Source organism: Tarenaya hassleriana, unplaced genomic scaffold (assembly GCF_000463585.1).
Source record: "Tarenaya hassleriana unplaced genomic scaffold, ASM46358v1 Cleome8, whole genome shotgun sequence".
In the NCBI taxonomy this organism is placed as follows: domain Eukaryota; kingdom Viridiplantae; phylum Streptophyta; class Magnoliopsida; order Brassicales; family Cleomaceae; genus Tarenaya; species Tarenaya hassleriana.
Genome location: NW_010970490.1, coordinates 2,959,909 through 2,982,777, shown reverse-complemented (window position 1 = coordinate 2,982,777; position 22,869 = coordinate 2,959,909). Strand labels below are relative to the sequence as shown.

The 22,869-nt window shown below is 38.9% G+C and overlaps 7 protein-coding genes across 14 annotated transcripts; 3 read left to right on the top strand and 4 right to left on the bottom strand.

Moving 5' to 3' along the window:
• The first annotated feature begins 226 nt into the window (after window positions 1-226).
• LOC104802689 (translationally-controlled tumor protein homolog) lies at window positions 227-1,780 on the top strand. 7 transcript variants are annotated; one of them, XM_010526407.1, is made up of 4 exons: window positions 227-464; window positions 741-802; window positions 914-1,134; window positions 1,229-1,780. In XM_010526407.1, the coding sequence occupies exons 1-3, from the start codon at window positions 368-370 to the stop codon at window positions 1,121-1,123; spliced, it is 369 nt and encodes a 122-aa protein (XP_010524709.1). In that variant the 5' UTR covers window positions 227-367; the 3' UTR covers window positions 1,124-1,134; window positions 1,229-1,780. The 7 variants fall into 7 exon arrangements, 4 of the variants coding, with proteins under 4 accessions (XP_010524709.1, XP_010524708.1, XP_010524711.1 ...); XM_010526406.1 differs by having other exon boundaries at window positions 741-814; XM_010526409.1 differs by having other exon boundaries at window positions 734-802.
• Window positions 1,758-3,099, bottom strand: LOC104802690 (universal stress protein Sll1388). The gene is made up of 4 exons (XM_010526410.2): window positions 2,837-3,099; window positions 2,327-2,421; window positions 2,108-2,229; window positions 1,758-1,987 (listed from the first exon to the last, which is right to left on the bottom strand). The coding sequence occupies exons 1-4, from the start codon at window positions 3,015-3,017 to the stop codon at window positions 1,879-1,881; spliced, it is 507 nt and encodes a 168-aa protein (XP_010524712.1). The 5' UTR covers window positions 3,018-3,099; the 3' UTR covers window positions 1,758-1,878.
• Window positions 3,100-4,099: 1,000 nt separating this feature from the next.
• On the bottom strand, window positions 4,100-8,665 carry LOC104802688 (probable histone-arginine methyltransferase 1.3). Its single transcript, XM_010526405.2, has 15 exons — window positions 8,331-8,665; window positions 7,882-7,944; window positions 7,529-7,631; window positions 7,006-7,149; window positions 6,735-6,838; window positions 6,523-6,621; window positions 6,366-6,435; window positions 6,109-6,205; window positions 5,977-6,031; window positions 5,748-5,831; window positions 5,548-5,625; window positions 5,262-5,365; window positions 4,985-5,157; window positions 4,716-4,879; window positions 4,100-4,500 (listed from the first exon to the last, which is right to left on the bottom strand). The coding sequence occupies exons 1-15, from the start codon at window positions 8,526-8,528 to the stop codon at window positions 4,420-4,422; spliced, it is 1,617 nt and encodes a 538-aa protein (XP_010524707.1). The 5' UTR covers window positions 8,529-8,665; the 3' UTR covers window positions 4,100-4,419.
• Window positions 8,666-10,187: 1,522 nt separating this feature from the next.
• On the top strand, window positions 10,188-13,419 carry LOC104802687 (mitochondrial thiamine pyrophosphate carrier-like). Its single transcript, XM_010526404.2, has 8 exons — window positions 10,188-10,366; window positions 10,599-10,757; window positions 11,049-11,165; window positions 11,364-11,475; window positions 11,819-11,946; window positions 12,165-12,317; window positions 12,425-12,574; window positions 12,966-13,419. Exons 2-8 carry the CDS (start codon window positions 10,623-10,625, stop codon window positions 13,185-13,187), a joined length of 1,017 nt encoding a protein of 338 aa, XP_010524706.1. The 5' UTR covers window positions 10,188-10,366; window positions 10,599-10,622; the 3' UTR covers window positions 13,188-13,419.
• A 472-nt stretch (window positions 13,420-13,891) lies between these two features.
• Window positions 13,892-17,185, bottom strand: LOC104802686. The gene is made up of 3 exons (XM_010526403.1): window positions 17,038-17,185; window positions 16,346-16,701; window positions 13,892-16,019 (listed from the first exon to the last, which is right to left on the bottom strand). The coding sequence occupies exons 2-3, from the start codon at window positions 16,690-16,692 to the stop codon at window positions 14,117-14,119; spliced, it is 2,250 nt and encodes a 749-aa protein (XP_010524705.1). The 5' UTR covers window positions 16,693-16,701; window positions 17,038-17,185; the 3' UTR covers window positions 13,892-14,116.
• A 171-nt stretch (window positions 17,186-17,356) lies between these two features.
• Window positions 17,357-19,556, top strand: LOC104802685 (tRNA pseudouridine synthase A 1). Of its 2 annotated transcripts, XM_010526401.1 has the most exons (6): window positions 17,357-17,491; window positions 17,619-17,724; window positions 18,313-18,452; window positions 18,552-18,914; window positions 19,031-19,093; window positions 19,217-19,556. In XM_010526401.1, the coding sequence occupies exons 1-6, from the start codon at window positions 17,417-17,419 to the stop codon at window positions 19,451-19,453; spliced, it is 984 nt and encodes a 327-aa protein (XP_010524703.1). In that variant the 5' UTR covers window positions 17,357-17,416; the 3' UTR covers window positions 19,454-19,556. The 2 variants fall into 2 exon arrangements, with proteins under 2 accessions (XP_010524703.1, XP_010524704.1); XM_010526402.1 differs by lacking the exon at window positions 17,357-17,491 and having other exon boundaries at window positions 17,624-17,740.
• Window positions 19,557-19,909: 353 nt separating this feature from the next.
• On the bottom strand, window positions 19,910-21,981 carry LOC104802684 (1,4-dihydroxy-2-naphthoyl-CoA thioesterase 2-like). The gene is made up of 2 exons (XM_010526400.1): window positions 21,554-21,981; window positions 19,910-20,192 (listed from the first exon to the last, which is right to left on the bottom strand). Exons 1-2 carry the CDS (start codon window positions 21,866-21,868, stop codon window positions 20,034-20,036), a joined length of 474 nt encoding a protein of 157 aa, XP_010524702.1. The 5' UTR covers window positions 21,869-21,981; the 3' UTR covers window positions 19,910-20,033.
• Window positions 21,982-22,869: the final 888 nt, after the last annotated feature.

Here is a 22,869-nt window from a genome sequence, read left to right as displayed (position 1 = left end):
ATTTTTAAATAATTTAATAACTGGATATGTGGGCTCTGGGCTTTTCTTTCATGTTCGTCGCCTCGTTGACCAAAGCGAGTAAAATAATATTTTTTGTCTGGCTAGGTAAATGGCAAATCTGTAGTTTTACCAAGTAAGTAGGTCCTTTTGGTAATTTTACATAACCCTTCGCACTATATAAATCTCGCGTCGCCGCACGATTGCACGCCCCCATCTCTATGGAATTTCTCTCTCTCGCTTCCTGTTACTGTTCTTGAGTTCTATCCTTTTGTCGATCGGACGCAGAGAGAGAGAGAGAGTGAGAGTAAGCAACAATGTAGGCTTACCAGGATCTCCTCACCGGCAATGCTCCGTCATTTTCACGTTCATGTCTGTTATTCCAAGTTTCGATTCAATTCGTTATCGGATCATCCATGGATTTGCCTTTTATAAGCATGTTTTTCCGGTCGTTTCCTCTGGTGTCGGTAAGATTCACGCAAGTTTTCTTAAGTCTCGCGTTGCTGCATTCTCTGATGGTATGCTTAATTGGCTTAGTTAGTCGGTATTACGTCTCTGTAAGTTGGAAGCTCGTCCATTACCAATCCGATTCCCGCTGCTGTCGATTATGTTGGGCTTACTCAATTTTCGTTTCCCTGGAGCGAATTCTAGGGTTTCGATCCTCGTTTCTCTTTTTGGTTTAGATTGCTTCGAAGTTTGAGTTTTTCTACTCTCATAATGGTGTTTAACACTATAGCTTTCAGGTGACGAGCTTCTGTATGACTCATTTCCTTGCAAGGAAATCGAGAGCGGAACCCTTAGGGAGGTAGTGGGAAAGGTTTTGTTTTCTTTTCTGTTGCTTTATCCTCTAAAGACATGAATTTGCAGGAATCTGTTTGGTAATGTGAATCTTTTGGATTGGTACTGCATTCATCAGCCGGTTGCTCAAGGAGCAATTGAGGTGGATATCGGAGCTAATCCTTCCGCCAAAGGTAGCGATGAGGAGCCTCCTTTCAACAAGAAGCGTTTCATTGCAGAGGTCAGCAATTACCTCGAGCTTTTGAAGTCCATGTTGAACTCCGACCAACAGGATAAGCTCAAGAAGAACACAGAAGGAGCAACCAAGCTCTTGCTGTCTAAACTATAAGATCTCCAACTGTAAAAATACCTCTTTTCTTCTCCCAATTCTTCTTCTTACGAATCATTTCACAACATTAATGACGTTTTATTCTTCTCTGTTCTTCTTTTCCAGCTTTGTTGAAGAGAGCATGGCAAATGACAGCAGCTTGGTGTTTGCATATTACAAGGACAGTGCGACAAACCCGGCATTATTGTACTTTGCGGCTTTGCCTATTGCCTTGAGGAGGTTTAAGTGCTAAAGATGAATGTTTGGAAATCTCTGTCTTGGGATAAAACAATAATATTTCATCCATTTTTTTAATAGTAACACTCTATTTTTTTTGGCAACGGAGCTTTCGGATGCGGAGTAAACCCACCGGTCCCACGCAATAGCATGCAAATGACATGGAACAGGTAAACCAGCAGAAACTGAAAGACTCAGGGGAAGACTCATGTTCTAGAGGGTTGAACCCATTACCTCCAACTAGAAAGATAAGGTTCTCAACCAATAGAGTTGGCAGCTTCTCCCTCTACTCTCTTTGTTATGCTTGTTCTATTGTTTGATCTCATTGAGAATCTCAGTCTGGTCTTGTTACTTCATTTGATCTCTTTGTTTCTCATTTAATACATTATCTGTGTGGATGCACTTTCTGCTCGGAAAATAAAGTATAATATCTTCTGGTTCGATCTTATTCCATTCCAGTAACTATGTAATAGCATAAGAAATATTTAAACTTTCTTCAATGGAGAATCTCTCTTGACATTAAACAAATCTCTTCAGCCTCAGTTCTTAGCTGCTGCGGCCGCTGCTGGCGTCTTGTGCTTCTTGACGATCATGACAGAGCAATGTGCGTGATGAGCGAGGTAATCACTCACACTCCCCAGAAAAACTCTGCAACATCCACAGGTTAGGAAACAGATTAAGATCGTGATCGCTAATTTCGAAGCGGAAGCGATTGCGTTTTGGATGCAAATGATCAAGACGATGAGATCATGAGCGGAGAAAATGTACCTCTTAACAGCACCGTAGCCATGGCTGCCCAAAACAATGACAGAAGCATGGTGTTTCTCGGAAGCATCGACCATAATGTTCCTGGGATCGCCTTCCGTCACCTCCGAGGCCGTGATCTCGATCTATTATTATGCATACACACGTACATATATACATACGTCATCATCATTATCCCATGGCTGCGTCAATACACAACACACAAACGTGGAAAACACTTACGGATTTGTTGGAGCAGATTTCGTTGCACTTCTTCAGAACCCAATCTGCAGTTTTCTTCAGATCCTGTTCCACCATTGGCATTACATCCACAGCTCCTGCATTCACACCAAAATCCACTTCCCCTTACATCTCCTGACTCCCAGACCGGGAAAACGATCTTCCAATATCATCGTTTAAACAAACCCAACGATGAAACTTTGGAAAACCCATCTCGGATCAAATTGTTTCATCAACAAAAGATATAACCTTTCTTTAACCCAAACTACATATCATCATCACCCCAAACTACATTTCTCTGAATCTGGATCACCAGTTTGCTAAAAGGTAGGTCTTTTTCAAAACCCAGATAGTAAACATTCTCAAAATCGCATCGTTTTAAACAAGAATGAACAAACTTTCGCAAACCCATCTTGAATCAAGTCGTTTCATCGACGATAAAACACGCACGTTTCATTGTTTCTTGATAAAAAAAAAAGCGTGGAACCGGGTTGGGTTGAGAGATTCGGATACCTGGTCCGGCAAAGCCGAGGATAGAGGAAGCAGTGGGACGAGCGTGGATGATGACGAGCTTGAACTGAGGATTTGACTTGAAAGGCACGAAGAAGAGGTCAAGAGCTGTCTCGAGAGCATGGTAACTGTGGACGCTATCGTCTACTCCCACGATCACAACACGGCTGTCTGCGCCCGCCATTCTCGACTGTTAGATCTGAAACACTTGTTTTGTTATGTATCCTTTTCAGTTTCGCAGTGAATAGCACAGAGGAGGAGAAGGGAGGTGATGGAGTTTAAATACGGGAGGGAAGGCGGATCGGGGAGGACACGTGGACGGTTGAGATGTGGTCGTTGGTGATCGTATGTTGTGTTTTAAGTTTAAGTGGCTGTGAGGATCTCATGCGTGTTCTGTCGTTTTGTGGCGCGAGTGAACCGGGTCTTTTTTTTCCTAAATTTACAAAACAATAAAAAAAAAAAAGCAATGGGCAACTAAAAATAGCATAACAAATTGAATAATTGTAAATTTTGAAAAAAAACTTATGGAAAAGTTACGAATTTCAAGGAAAAGAAAAATAAAAAAGCTTGAAGGTAAAATATAGTTAAAAATTAAAAATAAAAGAAAAAGAAGGTTAAATATTTTGGAATAATTGGGCAGAAAATAAGGACAAGAGGCGTAAAAAATGTAAATAAAAAGTTTGGAAAATGATATAAAAATAATAAAAAAATTCAGAAAAAGTTGACAAACGATTTAACTAGAAACTAAAATTACTCTTTTTTTTTTTAATTATTATTGGCTTTCTTTTTCATAAAATTTAGTTTTTTAGATAGGATATATTTTAATTTAATTTAATCGCAATACATGATATAACAAGTGTAAAATGTTTTTGTTCACAAAGGATATCAACGGAAATTTTATAACCAACAGCAAACAAAAATAAATCAAAACATTTTATCTAATAAAAATATTCGATACGTGCAAAAATTCTTAAGAATTTTTTTTTTTTTTTGACGAATCCGAGATTCACCAAACGAAACACAACTTTTTCGGAAAAGGCAAGAAGTTTTTCTTTAACATCATTCTCTGTGATATATATATATCAGAAGGAACAGATACATCATACGTATATAATAAGCCATGAGATCTTCGTTTGGACTCCGAATTTGGTTCCGACAGGCAAAATTGTTTGAACCAATTGAAAACCAGGCTACAAGAAACCTGGGACTCTGTCCAAGCCGAAAGCACCACACTCAAACACACGTATATATACATCACTCTGTATATATAGAAGAAACCTGGATTCCAAGCTTCAAGATGAAAACAAACTTATCCATTCCCACAGCATCATACCAGAAATGAAAATTCGGATGGATCGAGCCTATGAAAATCCAGGAGACAGAGTGGGGAGAGGACACAACTCAAGAGACATGACATGAATGGAAGCAACAACAACATTGGTTCCTATCTAGAATCTATTCTACAGCGCCATTCTCATTTTTGCTTTTCTACCACTGGACAGAGGTATAATACCCGAGGGGCGAGGCAACAAATCGATTTTTTTTTCATGTTCTTTTCTTCCTGTGAATCAACAAAAGTCTGGTTTCTAGAGCTGAGTACCTGCATCGCGTGGCGGCTGTTGCATCAGCTCTACTTCTTCTAAGTCATCGTACTGTATTTCTATGCCCTGCTCAATATTACTCTTTCACATTAATTTTTTTTTCCGGGTACTGATAAAATCAAATGCATAGGAGATATTAGCGTAGCAGAGAGAAAGCAAGATTTACTATCAGATCAGACAATAACTTTTTAAGAATGTTGAACTAGAGTTGTTTCCTAATGCCTGGTCAGAACGAAAGGAATCTCATGTAAGACGAAAGTAACGGAACAGATGAATCCTACCTGTGGATTTAATAGCTGCTGCTGCTGCTGTTGTGGTTGCGGTTCTTGAGCAACAGTGTATGTCTGTGGCTGAGACATTCTATAATAGGGTTCTTTCAGATCGAGTTTGCACGACGACGTCTGGAGGATCCCGCCTTGGCCGGCACCCGGTCCCCACATTTTAGCTGATAAAATCGATTCCCCTATCTATCAGAAACCCGCAGAAAGCATATACACTTCAAAAGGGTGCAAGTGTAAGTGCAAGGCAGAAAAAAGAGAGCCTGATCGACCTGATAGAGTTAGATTGATGGTGTAGCTCTGAGCGCTGTGGGCAACCAAATGAAGCCTGCCCGTCAGCTCTTGTCCTGCCATCACATGAAGAGGCTGCGAGAGAACACATCGTATCTGGTACCAGTGGGTCGTAGGTGCCCCGGGGGCAGTTGTGAGCCATCTTTGAACCGTGCTGTTTGGAAACAAAACCAAAGTGGATTTCGTCTTAGAAGAAACCCAAAATAAGGCACGGAAAAATCGGGAATTTATATAAAAGCGATGTGGTTTTACTTTTACCTCCCATTAAAGAGGACGTCAAACCAACAGGCAAGGCCATGCACTCTGGTACATGTGGAGGCAGTGAACTTTAATGGGATATCAATTTCATAAAACTCTTCTTCCTGCGAAAACAAGTTCAGAAACAGATGAGATTGAATGTTTGTCACACATCCTGTCGCTCGCTACACTCTGCAGCCAGCTAGAAATTCTAAATATGCAGATGGCATAAAAGAATCTACCAGAGTGATGTACAAATCATGAAAATCAGAAGTTATAAATGTTGTCTCCCAAGGTAGACTGCTACCTTTATCTGAGTGAAATCTATCACATGAAACATTGGAGGAGCCACCAACAATCTCGGATCAAATGCATCAACCACAGGCTGTAACATCGATGGAATACGAACTGTCATTAAAACTCTTTTTAAGTTTGAAACAAGAGACAAATATTCTGGACAGTGAAGCAATCTGGAATTACGAATTACTGCTATGTGAACCGATATACCTGAGAAAAATAGCCCCGGAAGGCTGATCCATACAGAGGTGTCACATCAACTCCGTAGTAGTTCTGCTGTTGCCAGAACAAAGCCTGCATAGAGAAGGACACCCTGATGATTGAACGCTTATAATCAGAAACCTAAGAAATATATTAATCCGACAATTTGGTTTTACGTTACAAAGAGAAATCTATGCAATACATTCCACAAACCATTTTAACAATTGACATCTCATACCTTATTTGCCATTTCAGTAAATAAGAATTCATCGGTGAAAGGTGCCATGTGAATCCTGTAGTGATAAAATGTTATGAGAAATACGATCCTTTCAGAAATCAAAAGAATGAGCCTTTCAAGGATCGCCTTTACCTTCCAAGTGTAGGAAACATTTTTCCATTTGGAGAAAGAAAACGATCCCTAGCAATTACATATGATTCCAGCATTCTCTCGTTGACCAATAAGGTGCCTGCAGGTAAAAAGATCTGACTATCACACCCACCCTTTCAAATATCATTAACTCCACTAATTTGCTGATAAGCCAAAATTGAGGGCTTATTGAAAGGTCCTAATATTATTCAATTTTGATAAGAAGATCACATTATAGCAATTAACCCAGAAACACATACCCATTGGTTCAGAGATCAAAACATCTGCTTTCTCAGGTAACTCAACATCCTCGACTTTTCCCTTGATCACCTACACTTGTGCCAACCTCAACAACATCAGACAATGATACAACGTATGAAAAATATATTCATGAGTAACACGGAATATAGGCCTCACTGTTATCCGCTTGGCCAATAATGGGTTCCCAGCAATCAGCTTACGGGCATACTCAGCCATTTCTGATGCTTCCACAGCATATACATGCTTGGCACCAGCCTAATTTAATGGGGAAAAGAATGTGCATCCATCAATAAAATTAAAACAGAAGCAAAATGCAGAGGCTTTGCAGGAATACTGTAGTTTTACATTCTTTGGCCTGAATTGCATACCTGTGCAGCAAACATTGACAAAATTCCACTCCCAGCACCCACATCAACCACAACACGACCACTAAAATCTGAACGATTCTCCATGACTGCAGCATAATATGTACCTGAAAGGGGAGAAAATGAAACATAAATAGCCATCCCATGTTAAGCAGCTCAGTGAAGTTAACTAGATGCACGCGTTCTCTGTCGGATGTACAGCCTTTGAAATCGACAGACAGCAAGAGATTGAACAAAATTGAGGAAACCAACATATCAAATTTGGACATCATACCTGTCCTCACATAGTCTTGCAACATATTTTGCTGATGTAGAAGTTGTCCGTAATAATGGAAATACATCTTGGCAGAAGAAGCCTCTATCTTATCGTCAAACTTGCTTTTATTAGCTAAAACCGTTCCATTTGGCAAGGATAATCCTAGAAAGAGAAGAATTAGAAGGCGTAAAAGATGTTCTAAGAGCAGATGTATAGCACAGAGGAGCAGTCTTGGATATAAACGTGGCCATATACATGCATAAGTTCTTCAGAAAAGACGAGAACAACCCCAAATCATCCATGTAATAAACTTATTACATCTCAAAATTTTCAAGCATACAAACATACGCTCCTTATAAATGAAAACGAGTCCAAACATGATGTATCATGTTAAAAATCAAACAGCAGCTAAAATCACTAATCGATAAAACCATAAGCTTCCCAAAGGCAATACTACTACTAAAAATACTTAACAAAGAACCATCAAAACCAGAACAAATAAGTTTCAACAGAACAATCATAAACATGAACAATGGAGCACCTTGAACAACAGCATCCTTCCTCCACTCCTCAAACGCATCAAAAAAATCCTTGCTTTCCTTCTCATTTCTAAATTTGATAATGACTCCTCGAGAGAACGAATTCTGGTTCCGAAAAATCATTTCATCAAGAAGATATACAAAATATCTAGAAACACGTTACTGATAATGCGCTCAGGAGATATTCAAGGTTCCATGAGGAAATGTTTCAACTCCTAGAAACAGCTATTGAAATTGGATTCATAAGAGCCGATAAACAAGGGAAACAAGTGAATCTCATTTGAAATATTCTACAAGGCGAACGTGGTACGTGAACATATTCTAATCCTGAAAGAAAGTTGATAGTTTTCCTTACCTCCTTTGAGGAACCCGAACCATCCGAAATGCAGATCAACTCCATGCGCCCCAACTTGAATAACTGAGCAACATCAACAAAAAAAAAAAAAAATTTCACCGCAAGAGAAATTTCACATGAAATGCAACTACATCAGCTCTCGCTTACACGGAAGCAAGAGGAAAGTAGCGCAATTCAACCAGTTTAAGCTATACATACATTCATAAACACAAAGGTAATAGGATTAAAATCTTCAATCTTAACGGTCGAACAACGCGAACTAATTACAAACTAACAATGGGAAAAAATTTCGAACCAAGTTATCAAGAATATCTCAGATTTTTTCCCGGAACCCCTCGAATGGGTTTCTACACCATCGTATATAGAAAAGATACATTTCCAACGTGATCAAACACTAAAACAGAACCGAGAACCAGAGAAACCAGAAAAGCATGCGAATCAACAGCAACCTGAGCCGAAAAAAGATCGAAACTGAAACCATCTGCCGCCTCGGATTCGTGAAATCGGATCTCCGTAACTCCATGGACGCAGGAAAAACTAGCTACAACAGGCGAGGACAACGGAGAAACGGAAGGAGAGGAGAGGTCAGTGACTGAAGCGAGAGCGAACTCTTTCTGTGACAGCTTCTTCGTCTCGGAAGCCTCCATTATTGAGCAGAACCGAGGCAGAGAATGTACAGATACGGTATATGTATGTATAGACGAAGCAAGGATTTAGGGTTTTTCAGCGGGGAGCTCCGAGAAAATTTGAGGAAGAGAGAGAGAGACGAGCGAAAGCGAGGAGAGAACTGAGGGAATGAATGGTGGCGTTTTCGTAATTTATTAGGAATATCGTGTCTGCTTTTGTCTTCTTTCACCTCCTTTTGGCTAGTTGTCAAGTTTGGGTTTAAGTGGACACGTGGAAGTTTATGATTGGTCAAAAGCTTGCTCGTGGAATTCGGTAGATTCAGTGTCCGCCACTTGGTTATGGGTTTTGGACAGTTTTGGGCTTTTAGTCGGCCCACCAGACCACCGACCCAAAACCTTTGATTATAATGTTTTTGTTTTTAGTGAAAAATATTAACCAAAAACAAATAATAAACATTAAATAAAGTCCATTTATTTCCGAAGGCGGTTCAATTTCATACCCTATTATGATGATCGCATACATGAGATTTTATGAAGTGTATCCCGAATGATTGTTGGAGAGAATATGTATTGTAATATATATGATTTTCCGATTTTTAAAAAATATGAATTTTTGAGTTAATAAAAAAATAATATATAAATTTTGAAAATTTGAGAATATATTAGTGGGAGGAGGTATGTAAAATAATCCAAGTTGGATAGTGGAGTGAGCTCTCTTGCAATTTGAACTTTATAAAAAGTCGGCGTACGAAATTTTTATGTGCCTTTGGTTAGTTTGAAAGGCCAAAAGGTCAACATGGCCCCTAACAAAACCAACCTACATAACAATTCAATGGTCATCCAAGTTTTTTTTATTATAAAATTTGAATTAGATATAATCAATTGCTTTTATGGACCGTAATTACACATACTTGCTCACCATATAATAAAAAAAGATCGGCATTGACATTTACAATTACAGGTAATATTATGAAAATCAACAACTTTATGTGTGTACTTTTAAAAATTTTTAAATTAAATTACAATGTTTTCTGTAAGACTAAAATTCACTATTTTCTATATTATTCTTATAACTTTTTTTTCTTTCTTTGTTACATTGTTACATTGGCCTTTTTTCCCTTTTTATTTATTAAAAAAAATCAAATTTAGTGTTCATTGTGTTTTAACATTTTAGCTTCTTTTTCTTTAATTATAAATCTTCCATATTTCTTTCTGTATTTTTATATGTTACATACTAAATTTTCCGTAACACTTTTTCACAACATTACAACATTATTTTCTTTTTAAGATTTCCATAACTTTTTATACCCAAAAGTTTTATGGCATATTATTTTACAATATAAATATATATATATATATATATGCCCAGAATATAATACAAACATGTGAAATGTGCTAAATGATACAATGTGATAACTCATAAACCAAATACTGATTAAGGTGATTCAGGACCATTAAATTAAATTTTAGATATATGCAAATCCAAAACTATGTATCTTATTTCCTTGTTATTGATCAAAGGTCCACACCTTATACGCATAATTATTTATAAATTTTTAATTTTATATCAAATTAGATATTTACCGAGAGACGATACTACAGGGGGTAATTTCGTCCAAGAAAAAAAAGTAGGTTGGTGGACTCTGAAGCGAGATGGAATTATCCAATGTACAGTAAGAACACGAACGTTGACGAGATTCTCTCTCGCGTTTTTTATTTTGCGAGTCAAAAAGTTGTCTTCTCTCTCACCCAAATCTCATAATCGCGGTAAACGCGTACTTTTCTCGTGTTCTCTCTCTCTCACCCTCTCTGTTCGGAAGATCATCAATGGCGGCTCTTCTCATGTCGGGCGTTTTTAGGTAGTCGGTGGATTTTTTTCCTTCTAAAAACATGATTTTTGGGATACCCTTTTGTTTACCTTACGTTTCAGCATTTACGTTGGTGTGTTCCTCTTGTATATGTTTCCTTATATAAGCTCTATTTGCCGTAAATTTGCCCTTTTTTTCCATTTTTTGATTCGTTTATACACGATGGGTTTTGGGAATTATCGTTGACCGAGTCCTTGATTTTGCTGGGATTTTGTTGGTTTAGGTTATAAAGCAAAAACCCTAGAAGATGAGTCCCACGGCGATGTCGGAAGATCCAGGGCAGATTAAACGAGCCCTTATCGACGCTTCGGCCGGTGCGATTTCTGGCGCTATTTCTCGCACTGTAACTTCTCCGCTCGATGTCATTAAGATCAGATTTCAGGTGTTTTCAATTTGGCGTTCTTCTTCCGATTCTTTACTAGTTGAATTCGCGATGTTATATCCTGATAGTTTGCTCAGAAGATATTATACTTGCTGGATTCAACGCGTTGGATTTTGCATCTTGGGTTCTCATTGTAATCTGGAGGATTGTATTTTGTTAGATTTAGGGTTTGAAGGTTTTGAATCCTGGGCTAATCTGGTTTAGATCTTACAGCTTAGTTTGTATGGAGTTATCTTTCATGTTATTAGATGTTCTGAAGAAAGTTTTTGGCTCCGTTTGTGTGAATTGCAGGTTCAACTAGAACCGACAACATCATGGGCTTTGGTTCGGGGAAATTTGTCTGTAGCATCTAAGTACACTGGTGTGCTACAGGCATCAAGAGACATATTCAGAGAGGAAGGCTTGCGGGTCTGTCTCTAGAAAGCTTCCACTCTCAAATTCTCAATCATTCCTTTGTTTACGATGAGAAAGATCTGTCCAATAATCTGTGATTTTCTAGTTGATTGATGAGAATCTTTCCCTGATTTGTTCTCTCAGATCAAACTTGCTGAGGTTTAGTCTCCTTTATTTGTGCTTGATCCGTGTTTCTTTTCCCGTTTTAATCAGGGTTTCTGGCGTGGCAATGTACCGGCTTTGCTCATGGTTGTGCCTTATACTTCAATTCAGTTTACAGTACTACATAAATTGAAATCAATTGCAGCTGGTTCTTCTAAAACAGGTAACTGGGTAAGCTTGGATATGACAGCACAGTAGATTAAGCATGTCTGTCCTCGTAAGTTGCATTGCTAGAATAGGAATTAGAAATGAACCTGTCTGTCTCTTGAAGCTTTGTAGAAGCATTGTGAGTTTGATATTGTATACAGCATAATGATGGACTTCTTAGTTTATGTCATTTGAAAGTGAGATCTCATGTAGAATCAATGGTTCTGTCTGCGTTGCATTTGTTGATCAATGTGTTTCTTTTGATAGATATGGTGGCAAACCTCCATAGTAATTTTCGAGAAACGTGTTGTTCCGTGTTTAACATGGTTATGATCCTTATTTATTCTCTTGCAATGCAGAGGATCATATTCATTTGAGCCCTTACCTGTCCTTCATCAGTGGGGCTTTAGCAGGATGTGCAGCTACACTTGGATCATACCCATTTGATCTTTTGAGGACAATATTGGCTTCACAAGGGGAACCTAAGGTCAGTTTCTGAATCGTAAATCTACTTCTAGAAAATATTTCAGTCTCTGCTTACAGGCCAGCTGTCAAGTCATGAATTAATGACTGACTGTAATATTGATCTTATCATGAGTTTTTGATAACTGGGAACCTTTTAGTTTCCCTTATACTTCTAAATTTCTTAGGAAAAAAAGAGTTTTCTTCTTTATAAGGTGATGACTGATTGAAAGCTGTGTGTAGATATACCCTACCATGAGGTCTGCATTCGTCGATATAGCTCAAATGCGGGGAATAAAGGGATTGTACACTGGATTATCACCGACACTTGTCGAGATTGTGCCCTATGCCGGACTTCAGTTTGGCAGCTATGATATGTTTAAGCGTTGGATGATGGTAAGAGCACAAAAAAAAGCATATCCTTTTTTTGTGTGCCAATCTTCTCGTCTATACTGTGACTTACTTTCCTTGACATTCATTAAGATCATGTGTTCTTTCACCAGGAGTGGAACCGAATAGTTTTATCCCCCAATCGCTCGGCCAATGCAGATATCAACCTTTCTAGCTTTCAGCTTTTCCTTTGTGGATTGGGGGCCGGGACTAGCGCAAAACTTGTGTGTCATCCTCTTGATGTTGTCAAGAAAAGGTTTCAGGTTAGTGATATTACCTCGCGAATTCGGAATGCAGATTCGATATTGCTCAGCTTGAACACCTTTTTAGCTGATTTATATTCTGGTTTCAGATATATTATCTGTTTTTTTTTCAATTACCATTTCCTCCCTACGCGACAAAAAAAAAAATCAAGAAACCTCGAATTCGTCCAAGTAATGCTGATTTGCCTGAAATGATCAAAAAGCCTTTGGGTAGTGCTAATTGTTGCTGTCGTGCACACACCAAATGCTCTAACTTTACGCCCGATAGATCATAGAAGTGTGATCATCGTTAATGTTTTTATGTTTTATGAACGGATTTGAATCGCCCGAGTGGAGCAAATCGTGATATATCCATTTTCCCGTGTGTTCTTTTTTCCCGTGTTTGGTTAAGATTGAAGGGTTACAGAGACACCCGAGATACGGAGCACGGGTAGAGAAGCGTGCGTACAGGAACATGTTTGACGGGCTTCGACAGATTCTGCTGTCGGAAGGCTGGAACGGTCTCTACAAAGGCATTGTCCCTTCCACTGTTAAAGCTGCTCCTGCTGGTGCCGTTACCTTTGTCGCCTATGAATTCACTTCAGACTGGTTGGAATCACTCTCTTCTCATTGAAAATCTGCTTATTTTATACCTTTTTTTGTGGGGGGTTTTTTTCCCCCGTTTTAGGGTTTGGTTTTAGCCTTATTAACATCATCATCATCATCACCATTGATTATTTGGTCTTCACACAGATAAAGATGTAGAGCAGTAGTGTCAGACTGTTTCTTTGAAAGTTTACAAAATGGTTGAGGATTATGTAAATTTGGTGCTGTGTTTAAAATGATTTCCTTCTGCCTCTGTTCCATTCCAATCGCCCCATTTCGATTCCAATCTGAAAAGTCAGCTCCCGAAATAGAAATCGAAGATTCTATAGGGGTGTATGATCGAAATAAGTTGAAGACGGTTGGTCTGGGATTTCGATCGATACCCGAATCTTTAGAGTTCCAAATTCGTCACCGAATCCAAACCATTAGGGTATCTGCGAGACGTTTCGAATACCCGGTATCCACGGATCATCTGACCGACAAAGATGAAAGGTCGAGTCGTCAAATGTGAGATCGGGAATCTCGCGAAAGGTGCGAGACGGAGGTCGAGCCGAGGGCGAGACAAGGAAAGATAGGGGTTAAAAGATTTACCCGAGGAGGAGCAGAGGAGGGCAAGATGATATGTCCGAAGCGATCAAACCCTAATCCTAACTTCCGAATTCCGATGACGAATATCAAAACGGGTACCCGAACTTCGGATTTTTTTTTTGCCAACTCTAAAAAGAATAATAGTAATTAAGAAACAGATTCCATTTCATAATTTGATACAAAGCAAGTGTTAAGTGTGCGCTCACCTCTACCCTTCACTCACTCACCCAACCAAAAAACCTTGAATCCATAATTTATCCGACGAGAAGACAAAACCAACGGCCGGTCAATAAAAGAAAAAACTAAAACTAGAACTAAAGTACAAATGTCCTAATACCTTATATTTTTCTTCCTCAAGAACTCCAATCACTAGGGAACAGTTTTGCAAGTCTTTTTGTTGTGACCTAACCCCTTACACTTGCTACATTGGAGCTGACGTTTGATCATATCCAACGGCTCCACCTGCTTTGTCTTCGGCCTTCCCGGCGTCCTCCTCGTGGGGGGCGGAGTCACGGAAACCGCCCCTTCAGCCAGCGGCTCATCCATCATCATCCTGTCTATGTTCGGAACCGGGTTAATCGACTCTGCATACGTTAACCGATAACTATCGGCCGTGAAGTATCTTGAACAGTACTCGTAAGGGCTTTTCCCGATCCACTCGATGACTGCAATCGCGTGGCTGCATGGTAAGCCCGATAGCCTCCAGGCCTTGCAGTCGCAATCGCACTGATCTATATCGACTATGTTGATGGATTCTCCTCCCTGGACCTCAAACAACCTACCGTGCGGTGGCGACACCTGAAGTGACCGGGCCAGTTCTATCTCCTTCCGTAGTTTCTCCTCGTTTGATGGTGTAAGGGCCGTGACCCATTCCCGGGATTGTACCTGACGGGTGTAAATCGACTGCATCATCTTTGCTCGGAGTTCGTCGATCATCTGCGTTATCGGTAGCTCATGTGCTTCGGATACCCAGCTGTAGAAATCTAGCCCGAAGGTTGAGTTCATCTGGTTATACCTCTCTCCCAAGAACAAGGCATTGGCCCAGTGGTGTGGCTCGCTTTCCGCAACCCAAGCGTAAGCATCGGGGGATATACTCTTTATATTCTCGAGAGAACGGTAATAGCTCTCGAGCCTCGGGGCATAAGCAGCGGCGTAGAAATCGTTAATCATAAACCGCCTTGCTTCGTGAGAAAATTGCCCCTTCAGATCCGTGTTTAGTTTCTCGGCAAGGTGGCGTAGACAGTAGGCATGGTGTCCATTCCCAAAGACCTGAGGTAAAGCGGTGTTCAGACCATTTTGGAAATCTGCTACAAATGTGATGCTACGGGATTCAGATAACGTGGATTTAAGTTCTTCCAAGAACCAAAACCAGTTTCCCTCAGTCTCGGAATCCACAACGGCAAAAGCTACCGGAAATATCCCATCTTCGGCATCAGCAGCCGTGGCAACGAGAAAAACCCCTTGGTACTTGGAGTTTAAGACAGCACTGTCGAGGAAAAGGAGAGGACGGCAACCTTGTCTAAACCCAGATATCGAAGCGTAGAACGAGATGAAAAGACGGTGGAAGCTAGAATCTTCTTTCGTCGTGAAATGGGCAATACTCCCCGGATTCGTCTCCTTGATCTTCTCACAGAAAAAGGGTAGCTGACTATATGCCTCTTTGTAAGATCCCTGGAGCTGTTCTCTGGCAATCTCTTTCGCTCGCCATGCTTGCGAGTAATTCAATTGAATACCATACTCTCTCTTTATGTCCTCAGCGATATCCTTCGGCTTGTAGTCCGGAAAGGCCTTTAACTTCTCTTTTATGATGCTTCCGACCCAACCCCTCGTTGCCCGATAACCGGCTTTCACAACTGCTCGCTCACACGTATGCCTCGGGTTCATTTTCTTGATGCATATCAACTGTGTGGTCGACAGCCTTGATGCAGTAATCCGCCATGGACAGCCTTGAGCTTTGCATTTCACGGAAACCCGATGGCTATCATTCTTCTTGTACTTGTAAGTAAACCCGTGGGCGATTGAATACTTGTGCAATGAATCTCGGAATTCGCTGAAGCTGTTGAACCTTTGATCGACACCCGTGATGGCGTTTTCCCACTGCTGTGCCGCTTTGTGATGTTTTTCGTCAGTCAAGACAAAATTGCACGGCAAAGGGCTTTCGTCGGGCATTGCCATGTCGATTTGGAAATCATTTGTCAAATCCTCATCCCCTACGACATCACCTGAAACAACCAGAGGTAACACAGCTTCAGAGGCCGTTGTCCTGCTTGACCTGGAAAAACGAATTCACACATCAGTCACTATGAGCTATATAACAAAACCTTCACTCCCCACACAGATCATAAATTCTCCAAACAGGTTATAACTTTCAAAATCCTAACTGAAATTTTCATACTTAATCTAAAGATTCATGGATAAAGGTCAGAACTTGAGCACCAACCTGTAGTTTTCTACTGAAAACCAACATTGTGAGCAAGAAACAATCAAGGTAAAAGAAAAAGGGCATCAAGGGCGAGAGAATGCAGAAAAAATTTGTGGGCAAACCAAACTTGAAGAACAAGCAGTTCGATCAGAAACAAAAACGAAAGAAATATCTACCTACTGGCTGGCATGTTCGACACATTCCTAGCGGCAGCTTCCTCGGGTAGGACGAAGATCTCAACGCTCCCCGCATCAGCGGAAAAATTGACCATGCGTTTGAAATCCTTGTCCTTAGAAATGGTGATGAGGGTCTTCTTGTTTCCGGGAAGAAAGTACTTGAGGGTCATACTCTCCCAACTGAACCCGAAATTTTCGGCCAACTCTGACTTGAAATCGGTCATCGAAGTATTCTGATCGACGTCTATCGCGTAAGCATCGCCTCCGGAATAGGATAACGATCCATCTTTGTTGGTCACAAACTCTCCCCCTGACTGACATATCGCTATGACTTTCTTGGTGGCCATGACCTAACCCTAAAAAATTCCAAAGGGAATCCAGTATTACGAGAGCGAAAACACCATCTGGGTAACTTAAAAATTCTCCAAAAGTCTATATTTTTCAAATTGGAATTCAATCATCAGCCAACGGATAGCGCAAAGCAAGTCTAAGCTTCCGAACTTACAGAACCCTAATATCGAAACAGGATTCGCGATTGAACAATCTAACCAAAACCATCCTAAAACAGACGGAAAAAAAAAGGAATCCGCTGGTTTCCGGATTCTGCAAGGACTGCGAAGATTCGAAAAAAACCCTAATACATGAACAGAATCAGACAACAGCATCGCAGTTTAATCTATGAAAGGAAATACCGTCTATTAAGCCAGCGTGGGGCAGAGAGATCAAGAACAAAGGGTATCGTTTCAGACAAATTTCCAAATTTCCAAATTTCGAGCCTTTTTCTTCTGAAAACCCAGAAGGTCCAGCGAGAGAGTTGAGGCAAGTGCCAAGAGACGCATTCGCTCCTAATGCAAAAGGGTGACGTTTAAAACGCAGCGTTTTATTATCTAATCTTATAACTCATGATACTGTGCTTCGCGTCTAGTTTCTTACTGTGCGTCTCTGCGTATCGTAGCCGTCGGATCTTTTATATTCATAGATAGTAGAAAATATTGGTACGGATTGAGAGCTTCGGCCTGGGCTTTATAGATTTTGCAGTCCGTCGTCGGAGAAAGAAAGACGACGAAGGAGATGAGTTGCGCAGTTGCAACGCTTCCTCCTCCTCTGTTTCAGAATGGGTCCGTCTCTTCTCCTCAGAACAACTCTGTAAGTGTGAAAAGAAAACTTTTTTTTCACTTTTGCTCGTAGTTTTCTCTGGATTTCTTGTCCCCTGCCGATTTGGGAATGAGGGTTTTGTTGATTCTTTTCTTTAATTTTCTGGATGGAATTGCAGATGAAGAACGACTTGAGCAATCTGGTAAAGATTAGTGATGGAGTAGGATCTCTTGGTGGCTATAAATGGCGTCTGGTGATTGCTTATGATGGAACCCGATATGCAGGTTTCTTTTACTAGGAGTATGAACTTTGCTTGAATTCTTTTTCATCCGTTTCTGTTTTTATGATTTATGTGAGTGATGATTTATTATGAACTCTATATATCTTCTGAGATTTGGGAGTAGTTTGTGTGAATGATCGAATACAGACTTACCCTGAAACCTGAAACACAAGGAGGATTGGGAATTTGGTCTCTCCACTTGTGAGGTTCAGACTTGGTTTTGTTGTGTCGAAATTTCCACGAGCTTTTGGTGGCGATGAAGTTTGCAATCGTTCACAAATGTCACAGAGAGAGAGAGAGAGAGAGAGAGAGAGAGAGAGAGAGAGAGAGAGAGAGAGCTTTCTTGGGTTTGCAACTAGCCATCATAAAGCTTGCATCTTTTGTCTGAGATCTTTCTGTTTTCTCGGCGTAGATCAGTTCCATCAGTTCACGATGAGTAAACAACAACACATTAGTTATCTTGTATGCTGAATATGCTATAAAGACATCATCTTGGACAGAATTGAAGCCTTTTTTTCTCTTTTATTTGGATGTGTAGCTGTATCTTTGCTCTCAGAATCTTGTTTCGTTACGTCGATGAATTCGGTATCAGGTTGGCAGTATCAGGAATCACCACCGACGATCCAATCGATGTTGGAAAAAGCCTTAACTCAAATAACGAAGCTCGAAAGAAAAGAGCTGCTTATAGTCGGAGCAGGCAGGACCGATGCCGGAGTTCATGCTTGTGGTCAGGTTCGAGTTAAATCTTAAATCTCTCTTCTTTGCTTGCATGAAACCATCAAATCCCGAATCAACTTGTTCCACCATTCTTGAATAAGCTTTTGTCTTCAGGTAGCGCATTTCGTCACGCCTTTCAATTACAGCAGCTTGGAAAGCATTCATGCTGCATTGAACGGTCTTCTTCCTCAAGATATCCGCGTCAAAGAGATTAGTGCTGCGGTTCCCGAGTTCCATGCCAGGTTTTCTTGCAAAGGCAAGGTCTACCGTTACCAGATTTACAACGATACGTTTATGGACCCGTTTCAGCGTTGTTATGCTTTCCACTGTGCTTACAAGCTGAATGCCTCTCTGATGAGAGAAGCTGCAATGCATCTTGTCGGAAGGCATGATTTCTCCGCTTTTGCTAACGCTACCCGGGAAGACGGAGTGCCTGATCCTGTGAAAACTATATCTCGTTTTGACGTTGTTGAAAAGGTAATCCTCAAAATCCCGTTTAGGATTCCGTATTTTTTTTTTGGTCGGTTGATCTGAAAATCCGGTGAAAAGGGTCAAGTTTTTGAAGCAATTCCTCGTGTTTTTTGGATGGTAAGGGACCTCTCCTACAGCTAGAAGTAGAAGGTTCGGGCTTTTTGTACAGGCAAGTCAGAAACATGGTTAGTTTCTCCGCCTTGTCTGAAATCTTCTCATTCTGGTAACCCAAAGCCTGCAGACATGGAGTTTATATATACATATATATGTGTACATATTCAAGAACTCTTGTAACATTATATGTGCAGGTGGCATTGTTGATTCAGATTGGGAAAGAAGCGATACCAACCGATATTGTACCAGTGATAATGGAAACCAGAAACAGGAGGGAGCTTGCGAAGTATACACTGCCTTCCCCTCCCCATGGCCTTTCCCTTGTCTCTGTAGATTACAAAGAGGATCACCTTCGACTCCCGCCACATTGCCCTCTCACTAGCTTTGGTCGGCATCGGACTGTAAGGAAATGTAAACTTCCCTTCTATTGATCCTTTGTTCTCTTGCTTTTAGCTGATTAAATAATTTAAATTGATAATGTATTATATTTTTTTGCCAGTTTTATAATATAATCTAATAACAAATTGATGTTTTTGTCAACGTGTATATCCTTGTGTTAATTTTTATTTAAAAATAAATAAAACCTTGTTTTTTTTAAAAAAAAATTGGATATATTAAAATTCTTAAATCAGATATTGCAATCTCCTTTTTGGTAAAAGACGATACCTTGTCTGTGTTCTATAGTTTATCAATATTTTTACGGACGTTGATTCGTTTTAATTGTTTAGATTTTTTTAAATATATGTTAAATGTCTATATATTGAAGTTTATTCCGCATTACAATAATATAAAATACTAACATAAAAAAAAAAAACCCGGAAAGACAGTGGAATTTTTATTGTTAGCTAAGCAAAAACTCAAATTCACATAAAGAGAAGTTACGTGGAAACCAAGAAAATTTAAATATTCTCTATTATTTGCGTGAAATTGGAAAGGATAAGCAAATATAAACAAAGTTCAACGATATATTTTTTTTTTGTAAAAGAGAATAAATGTACGGGAGATAAAATTTTATAATTTCGACAAAAAGGACTTCATCTTGTCGGGAGCATCTTTGACATGATCCGGTAAGGGCAATCCGCAGAAGAGCGTAACCCGGGCTGTCGATACCATTTTCTTCTTATCCGGTTCACCGGTTTTCCCGGTTTTCCATAACCGGACCTCCCACACCTGCTCATTTACCAATATTTAAAAAAATAAAAGGATCATCTTTTCATTATCAATGCCCCTATTATGGTTAGTGCAATAAAAAAAAATACAAACTCTATAATGCAAATTATATGTACCGTTGAAGATTCGTAGAACACATACTACGCGTCGAGGTTTTTCCGTTGATAATGATAATATATTTTTTAAGATAAGAGAATTTCATAATAACTGTTGTGTAATTATTTTATATCGTATTGAAATATAAACTTTATTTTTTATAATATCATGTAAACTATAATATTTTAATATGGAATGATAAATAATCATTAACTATATTAATGAAATTTGTATTCTATTATTAAAATACGATATAACCGCATTTGGATCATACACCCCTGACATGTCAGCAATTATATATATATTTTGTCTCTTTTACTTCTTTTTTTAATAAAAACATATACAAGTTCATACATAAATACAGGCGCACACAAATTTTAAATAAGCACATATATATTTTCTTTTTTGTTTTTATTAAAATAAATTAAAAAATAAAAATCACATATAAATCATATCATATTTTCTTTGAAGTATATTCGATTTAAAATTAAAAAAAGTAACAGATCAATTTCCATAATTATCATAAATAAAGTTAGATGAAAAATTAACATAATTTATATATTATAAAAAATTTTAAATTTATAATTTGGTATAAAGTAACGAGTTAAGATTCTTAGGAAATTTTGTAACAAACTCATTTAATATGACGAAAGAAAAAGAAAACTATAAACATGGAAAATGTTTTGTTACATAAGTCAAAGTATATGTGCTAATAATATAGTCAAGGTCCCGAAAGTTGACGAAATTGATAAAAGAGCCAAAGCTGATTTCACAAATAACTGTTGTTTTGAAAAGTTCTGCAGCAATATTTTGTCAAAAAATTATTATTATTATTATTATTATTATTGAACTATTTTTTAAAATCACCAAGACTGTAATTATAATAATAATAATAATGCATATCAGTTTAAGATTTATATGATTATATTATTGACAATAATGTAATTATAAAAATAATTGACAGATAGTTTATCCATTTTACTACGTGACTTAATGATACTTTTTTTACCTAACTACTAAAACAAATGTCATATCAATGGACAAACCATCTTTCATTTCAGAAATTAATATGGAACTCTTATGTTAATATGTTATGATTTGATTTTCTAATTCATAGTATATGTTATATATTTTTACCTTGCTTTATATCGGTTTGCAGAATTTTATATATATATATAACTTACATCGATTTTTCGAAAAGTGTTAATCCGATTTATTTATATATACGATGAGTATACGTATGTAAATACACACATACGACGGACCTGGATATTTTTGCCGGAGGAGACCGGAAAAGCCTCGGCGAAGATCGAGTCGCCGAGATTGGCGGGGCGGAGATGGTGGATGGATAGATGGATTCCGGCGACGCGATTGTAGCCGGAGGCCACGACGGCGCCGTAGCTGGCGATCCCCTCGGCGATGCAAGCCGATACTCCGCCGTGCAACACCTTAAACGCCTGACAGCACTTCTCCGTAACGGCCATCCGTCCGGCGACTCTCGCGGCGGAGGCCTCCTCGAACACGAATCCAAACTCGCTCAGCGGCAGATCCAGAATATCCTCCGGCGATTTCGCGTTCATTTCGATGGATTTTTTCTTTTTCCGTGCGCGAATTCGCGATCGATCTTGGGAATTTGACGGAGAGTGAGAGAGTAGGTTTGTGCAGTAAGAACGAAAAAAAAAAAGTAGTGAGAAAATATGGCGGCGGGAGATACGTGCACGTCGTTTCTGTTATTCCAATGTAATGTCCGTCCGGCGACTCTCGCGGCGGAGGCCTCCTCGAACACGAATCCAAACTCGCTCAGCGGCAGATCCAGAATATCCTCCGGCGATTTCGCGTTCATTTCGATGGATTTTTTCTTTTTCCGTGCGCGAATTCGCGATCGATCTTGGGAATTTGACGGAGAGTGAGAGAGTAGGTTTGTGCAGTAAGAACGAAAAAAAAAAAGTAGTGAGAAAATATGGCGGCGGGAGATACGTGCACGTCGTTTCTGTTATTCCAATGTAATGGGCTGGGCTTGATGATCTAATTGGGCTAACTAAATTATTTGTTTTTTATTTTTATTTTTTGTGGTATCGTATTTATTTATTTTTTTATTAAATAACGATGTACTTATAGAATACATTGTCTAGTAATATTGAGATTTAGGGGGCGATTTGTTGCACCGTCGCCACCTGTAAATGGAGCGGTTGTGATTTTCGATGATTACAGGCGATTGAAAAGCTGATTGGTTGAACCGCAACCGCAACCAAACTTGTATTTTCTAATCGCAGCTTTCAACTTGCGTTTTGGTAGCGGTTTCTGGTGTTTTGACAAAAAAACTAAAATATTTTTATTAGAAATTATATAAAACATTAATATATATATTGGTGATGATTTTTTTTAGTGTTATGATTTTATATTATTTTTTAGTATTATATTTTAATAAAAAAAATACAATAGTATAATTTTTAGGTTTAATAATGATTATTTTTAATAATTTTTATAATAAAATTATTTTTTTACTTAAAAATAAATTAAATTGATAATATTTATATTTTAAATTTATTATTTAATTATTATAAATTTAGTAAATAATTTT

Coding starts and splice junctions, on each gene's coding strand:
- LOC104802689 (XM_010526406.1), top strand. CDS start 368: ATGTCTGTTATTCCAAGTTTCGATTCAATTCGTTATCGGATCATCCAT. Junction 465..740: donor GGTCGTTTCCTCTGGTGTCG/GTAAGATTCACG, acceptor TATAGCTTTCAG/GTGACGAGCTTCTGTATGAC. Junction 815..913: donor TTAGGGAGGTAGTGGGAAAG/GTTTTGTTTTCT, acceptor TGCATTCATCAG/CCGGTTGCTCAAGGAGCAAT.
- LOC104802690 (XM_010526410.2), bottom strand. CDS start 3,017: ATGGCGGGCGCAGACAGCCGTGTTGTGATCGTGGGAGTAGACGATAGC. Junction 2,422..2,836: donor CCTCGGCTTTGCCGGACCAG/GTATCCGAATCT, acceptor GTGTGAATGCAG/GAGCTGTGGATGTAATGCCA. Junction 2,230..2,326: donor AAATCTGCTCCAACAAATCC/GTAAGTGTTTTC, acceptor GCATAATAATAG/ATCGAGATCACGGCCTCGGA.
- LOC104802688 (XM_010526405.2), bottom strand. CDS start 8,528: ATGGAGGCTTCCGAGACGAAGAAGCTGTCACAGAAAGAGTTCGCTCTC. Junction 6,436..6,522: donor TATTGGCCAAGCGGATAACA/GTGAGGCCTATA, acceptor GCACAAGTGTAG/GTGATCAAGGGAAAAGTCGA. Junction 5,626..5,747: donor TCCGGGGCTATTTTTCTCAG/GTATATCGGTTC, acceptor TCGATGTTACAG/CCTGTGGTTGATGCATTTGA.
- LOC104802687 (XM_010526404.2), top strand. CDS start 10,623: ATGAGTCCCACGGCGATGTCGGAAGATCCAGGGCAGATTAAACGAGCC. Junction 11,476..11,818: donor AGCTGGTTCTTCTAAAACAG/GTAACTGGGTAA, acceptor CTTGCAATGCAG/AGGATCATATTCATTTGAGC. Junction 11,947..12,164: donor CTTCACAAGGGGAACCTAAG/GTCAGTTTCTGA, acceptor AGCTGTGTGTAG/ATATACCCTACCATGAGGTC.
- LOC104802686 (XM_010526403.1), bottom strand. CDS start 16,692: ATGGCCACCAAGAAAGTCATAGCGATATGTCAGTCAGGGGGAGAGTTT. Junction 16,020..16,345: donor TCGAACATGCCAGCCAGTAG/GTAGATATTTCT, acceptor TCGTTTTTCCAG/GTCAAGCAGGACAACGGCCT.
- LOC104802685 (XM_010526401.1), top strand. CDS start 17,417: ATGAGTTGCGCAGTTGCAACGCTTCCTCCTCCTCTGTTTCAGAATGGG. Junction 17,492..17,618: donor CTTCTCCTCAGAACAACTCT/GTAAGTGTGAAA, acceptor ATGGAATTGCAG/ATGAAGAACGACTTGAGCAA. Junction 18,915..19,030: donor GTTTTGACGTTGTTGAAAAG/GTAATCCTCAAA, acceptor TTGGATGGTAAG/GGACCTCTCCTACAGCTAGA.
- LOC104802684 (XM_010526400.1), bottom strand. CDS start 21,868: ATGAACGCGAAATCGCCGGAGGATATTCTGGATCTGCCGCTGAGCGAG. Junction 20,193..21,553: donor CCTCCGGCAAAAATATCCAG/GTCCGTCGTATG, acceptor GTAAATGAGCAG/GTGTGGGAGGTCCGGTTATG.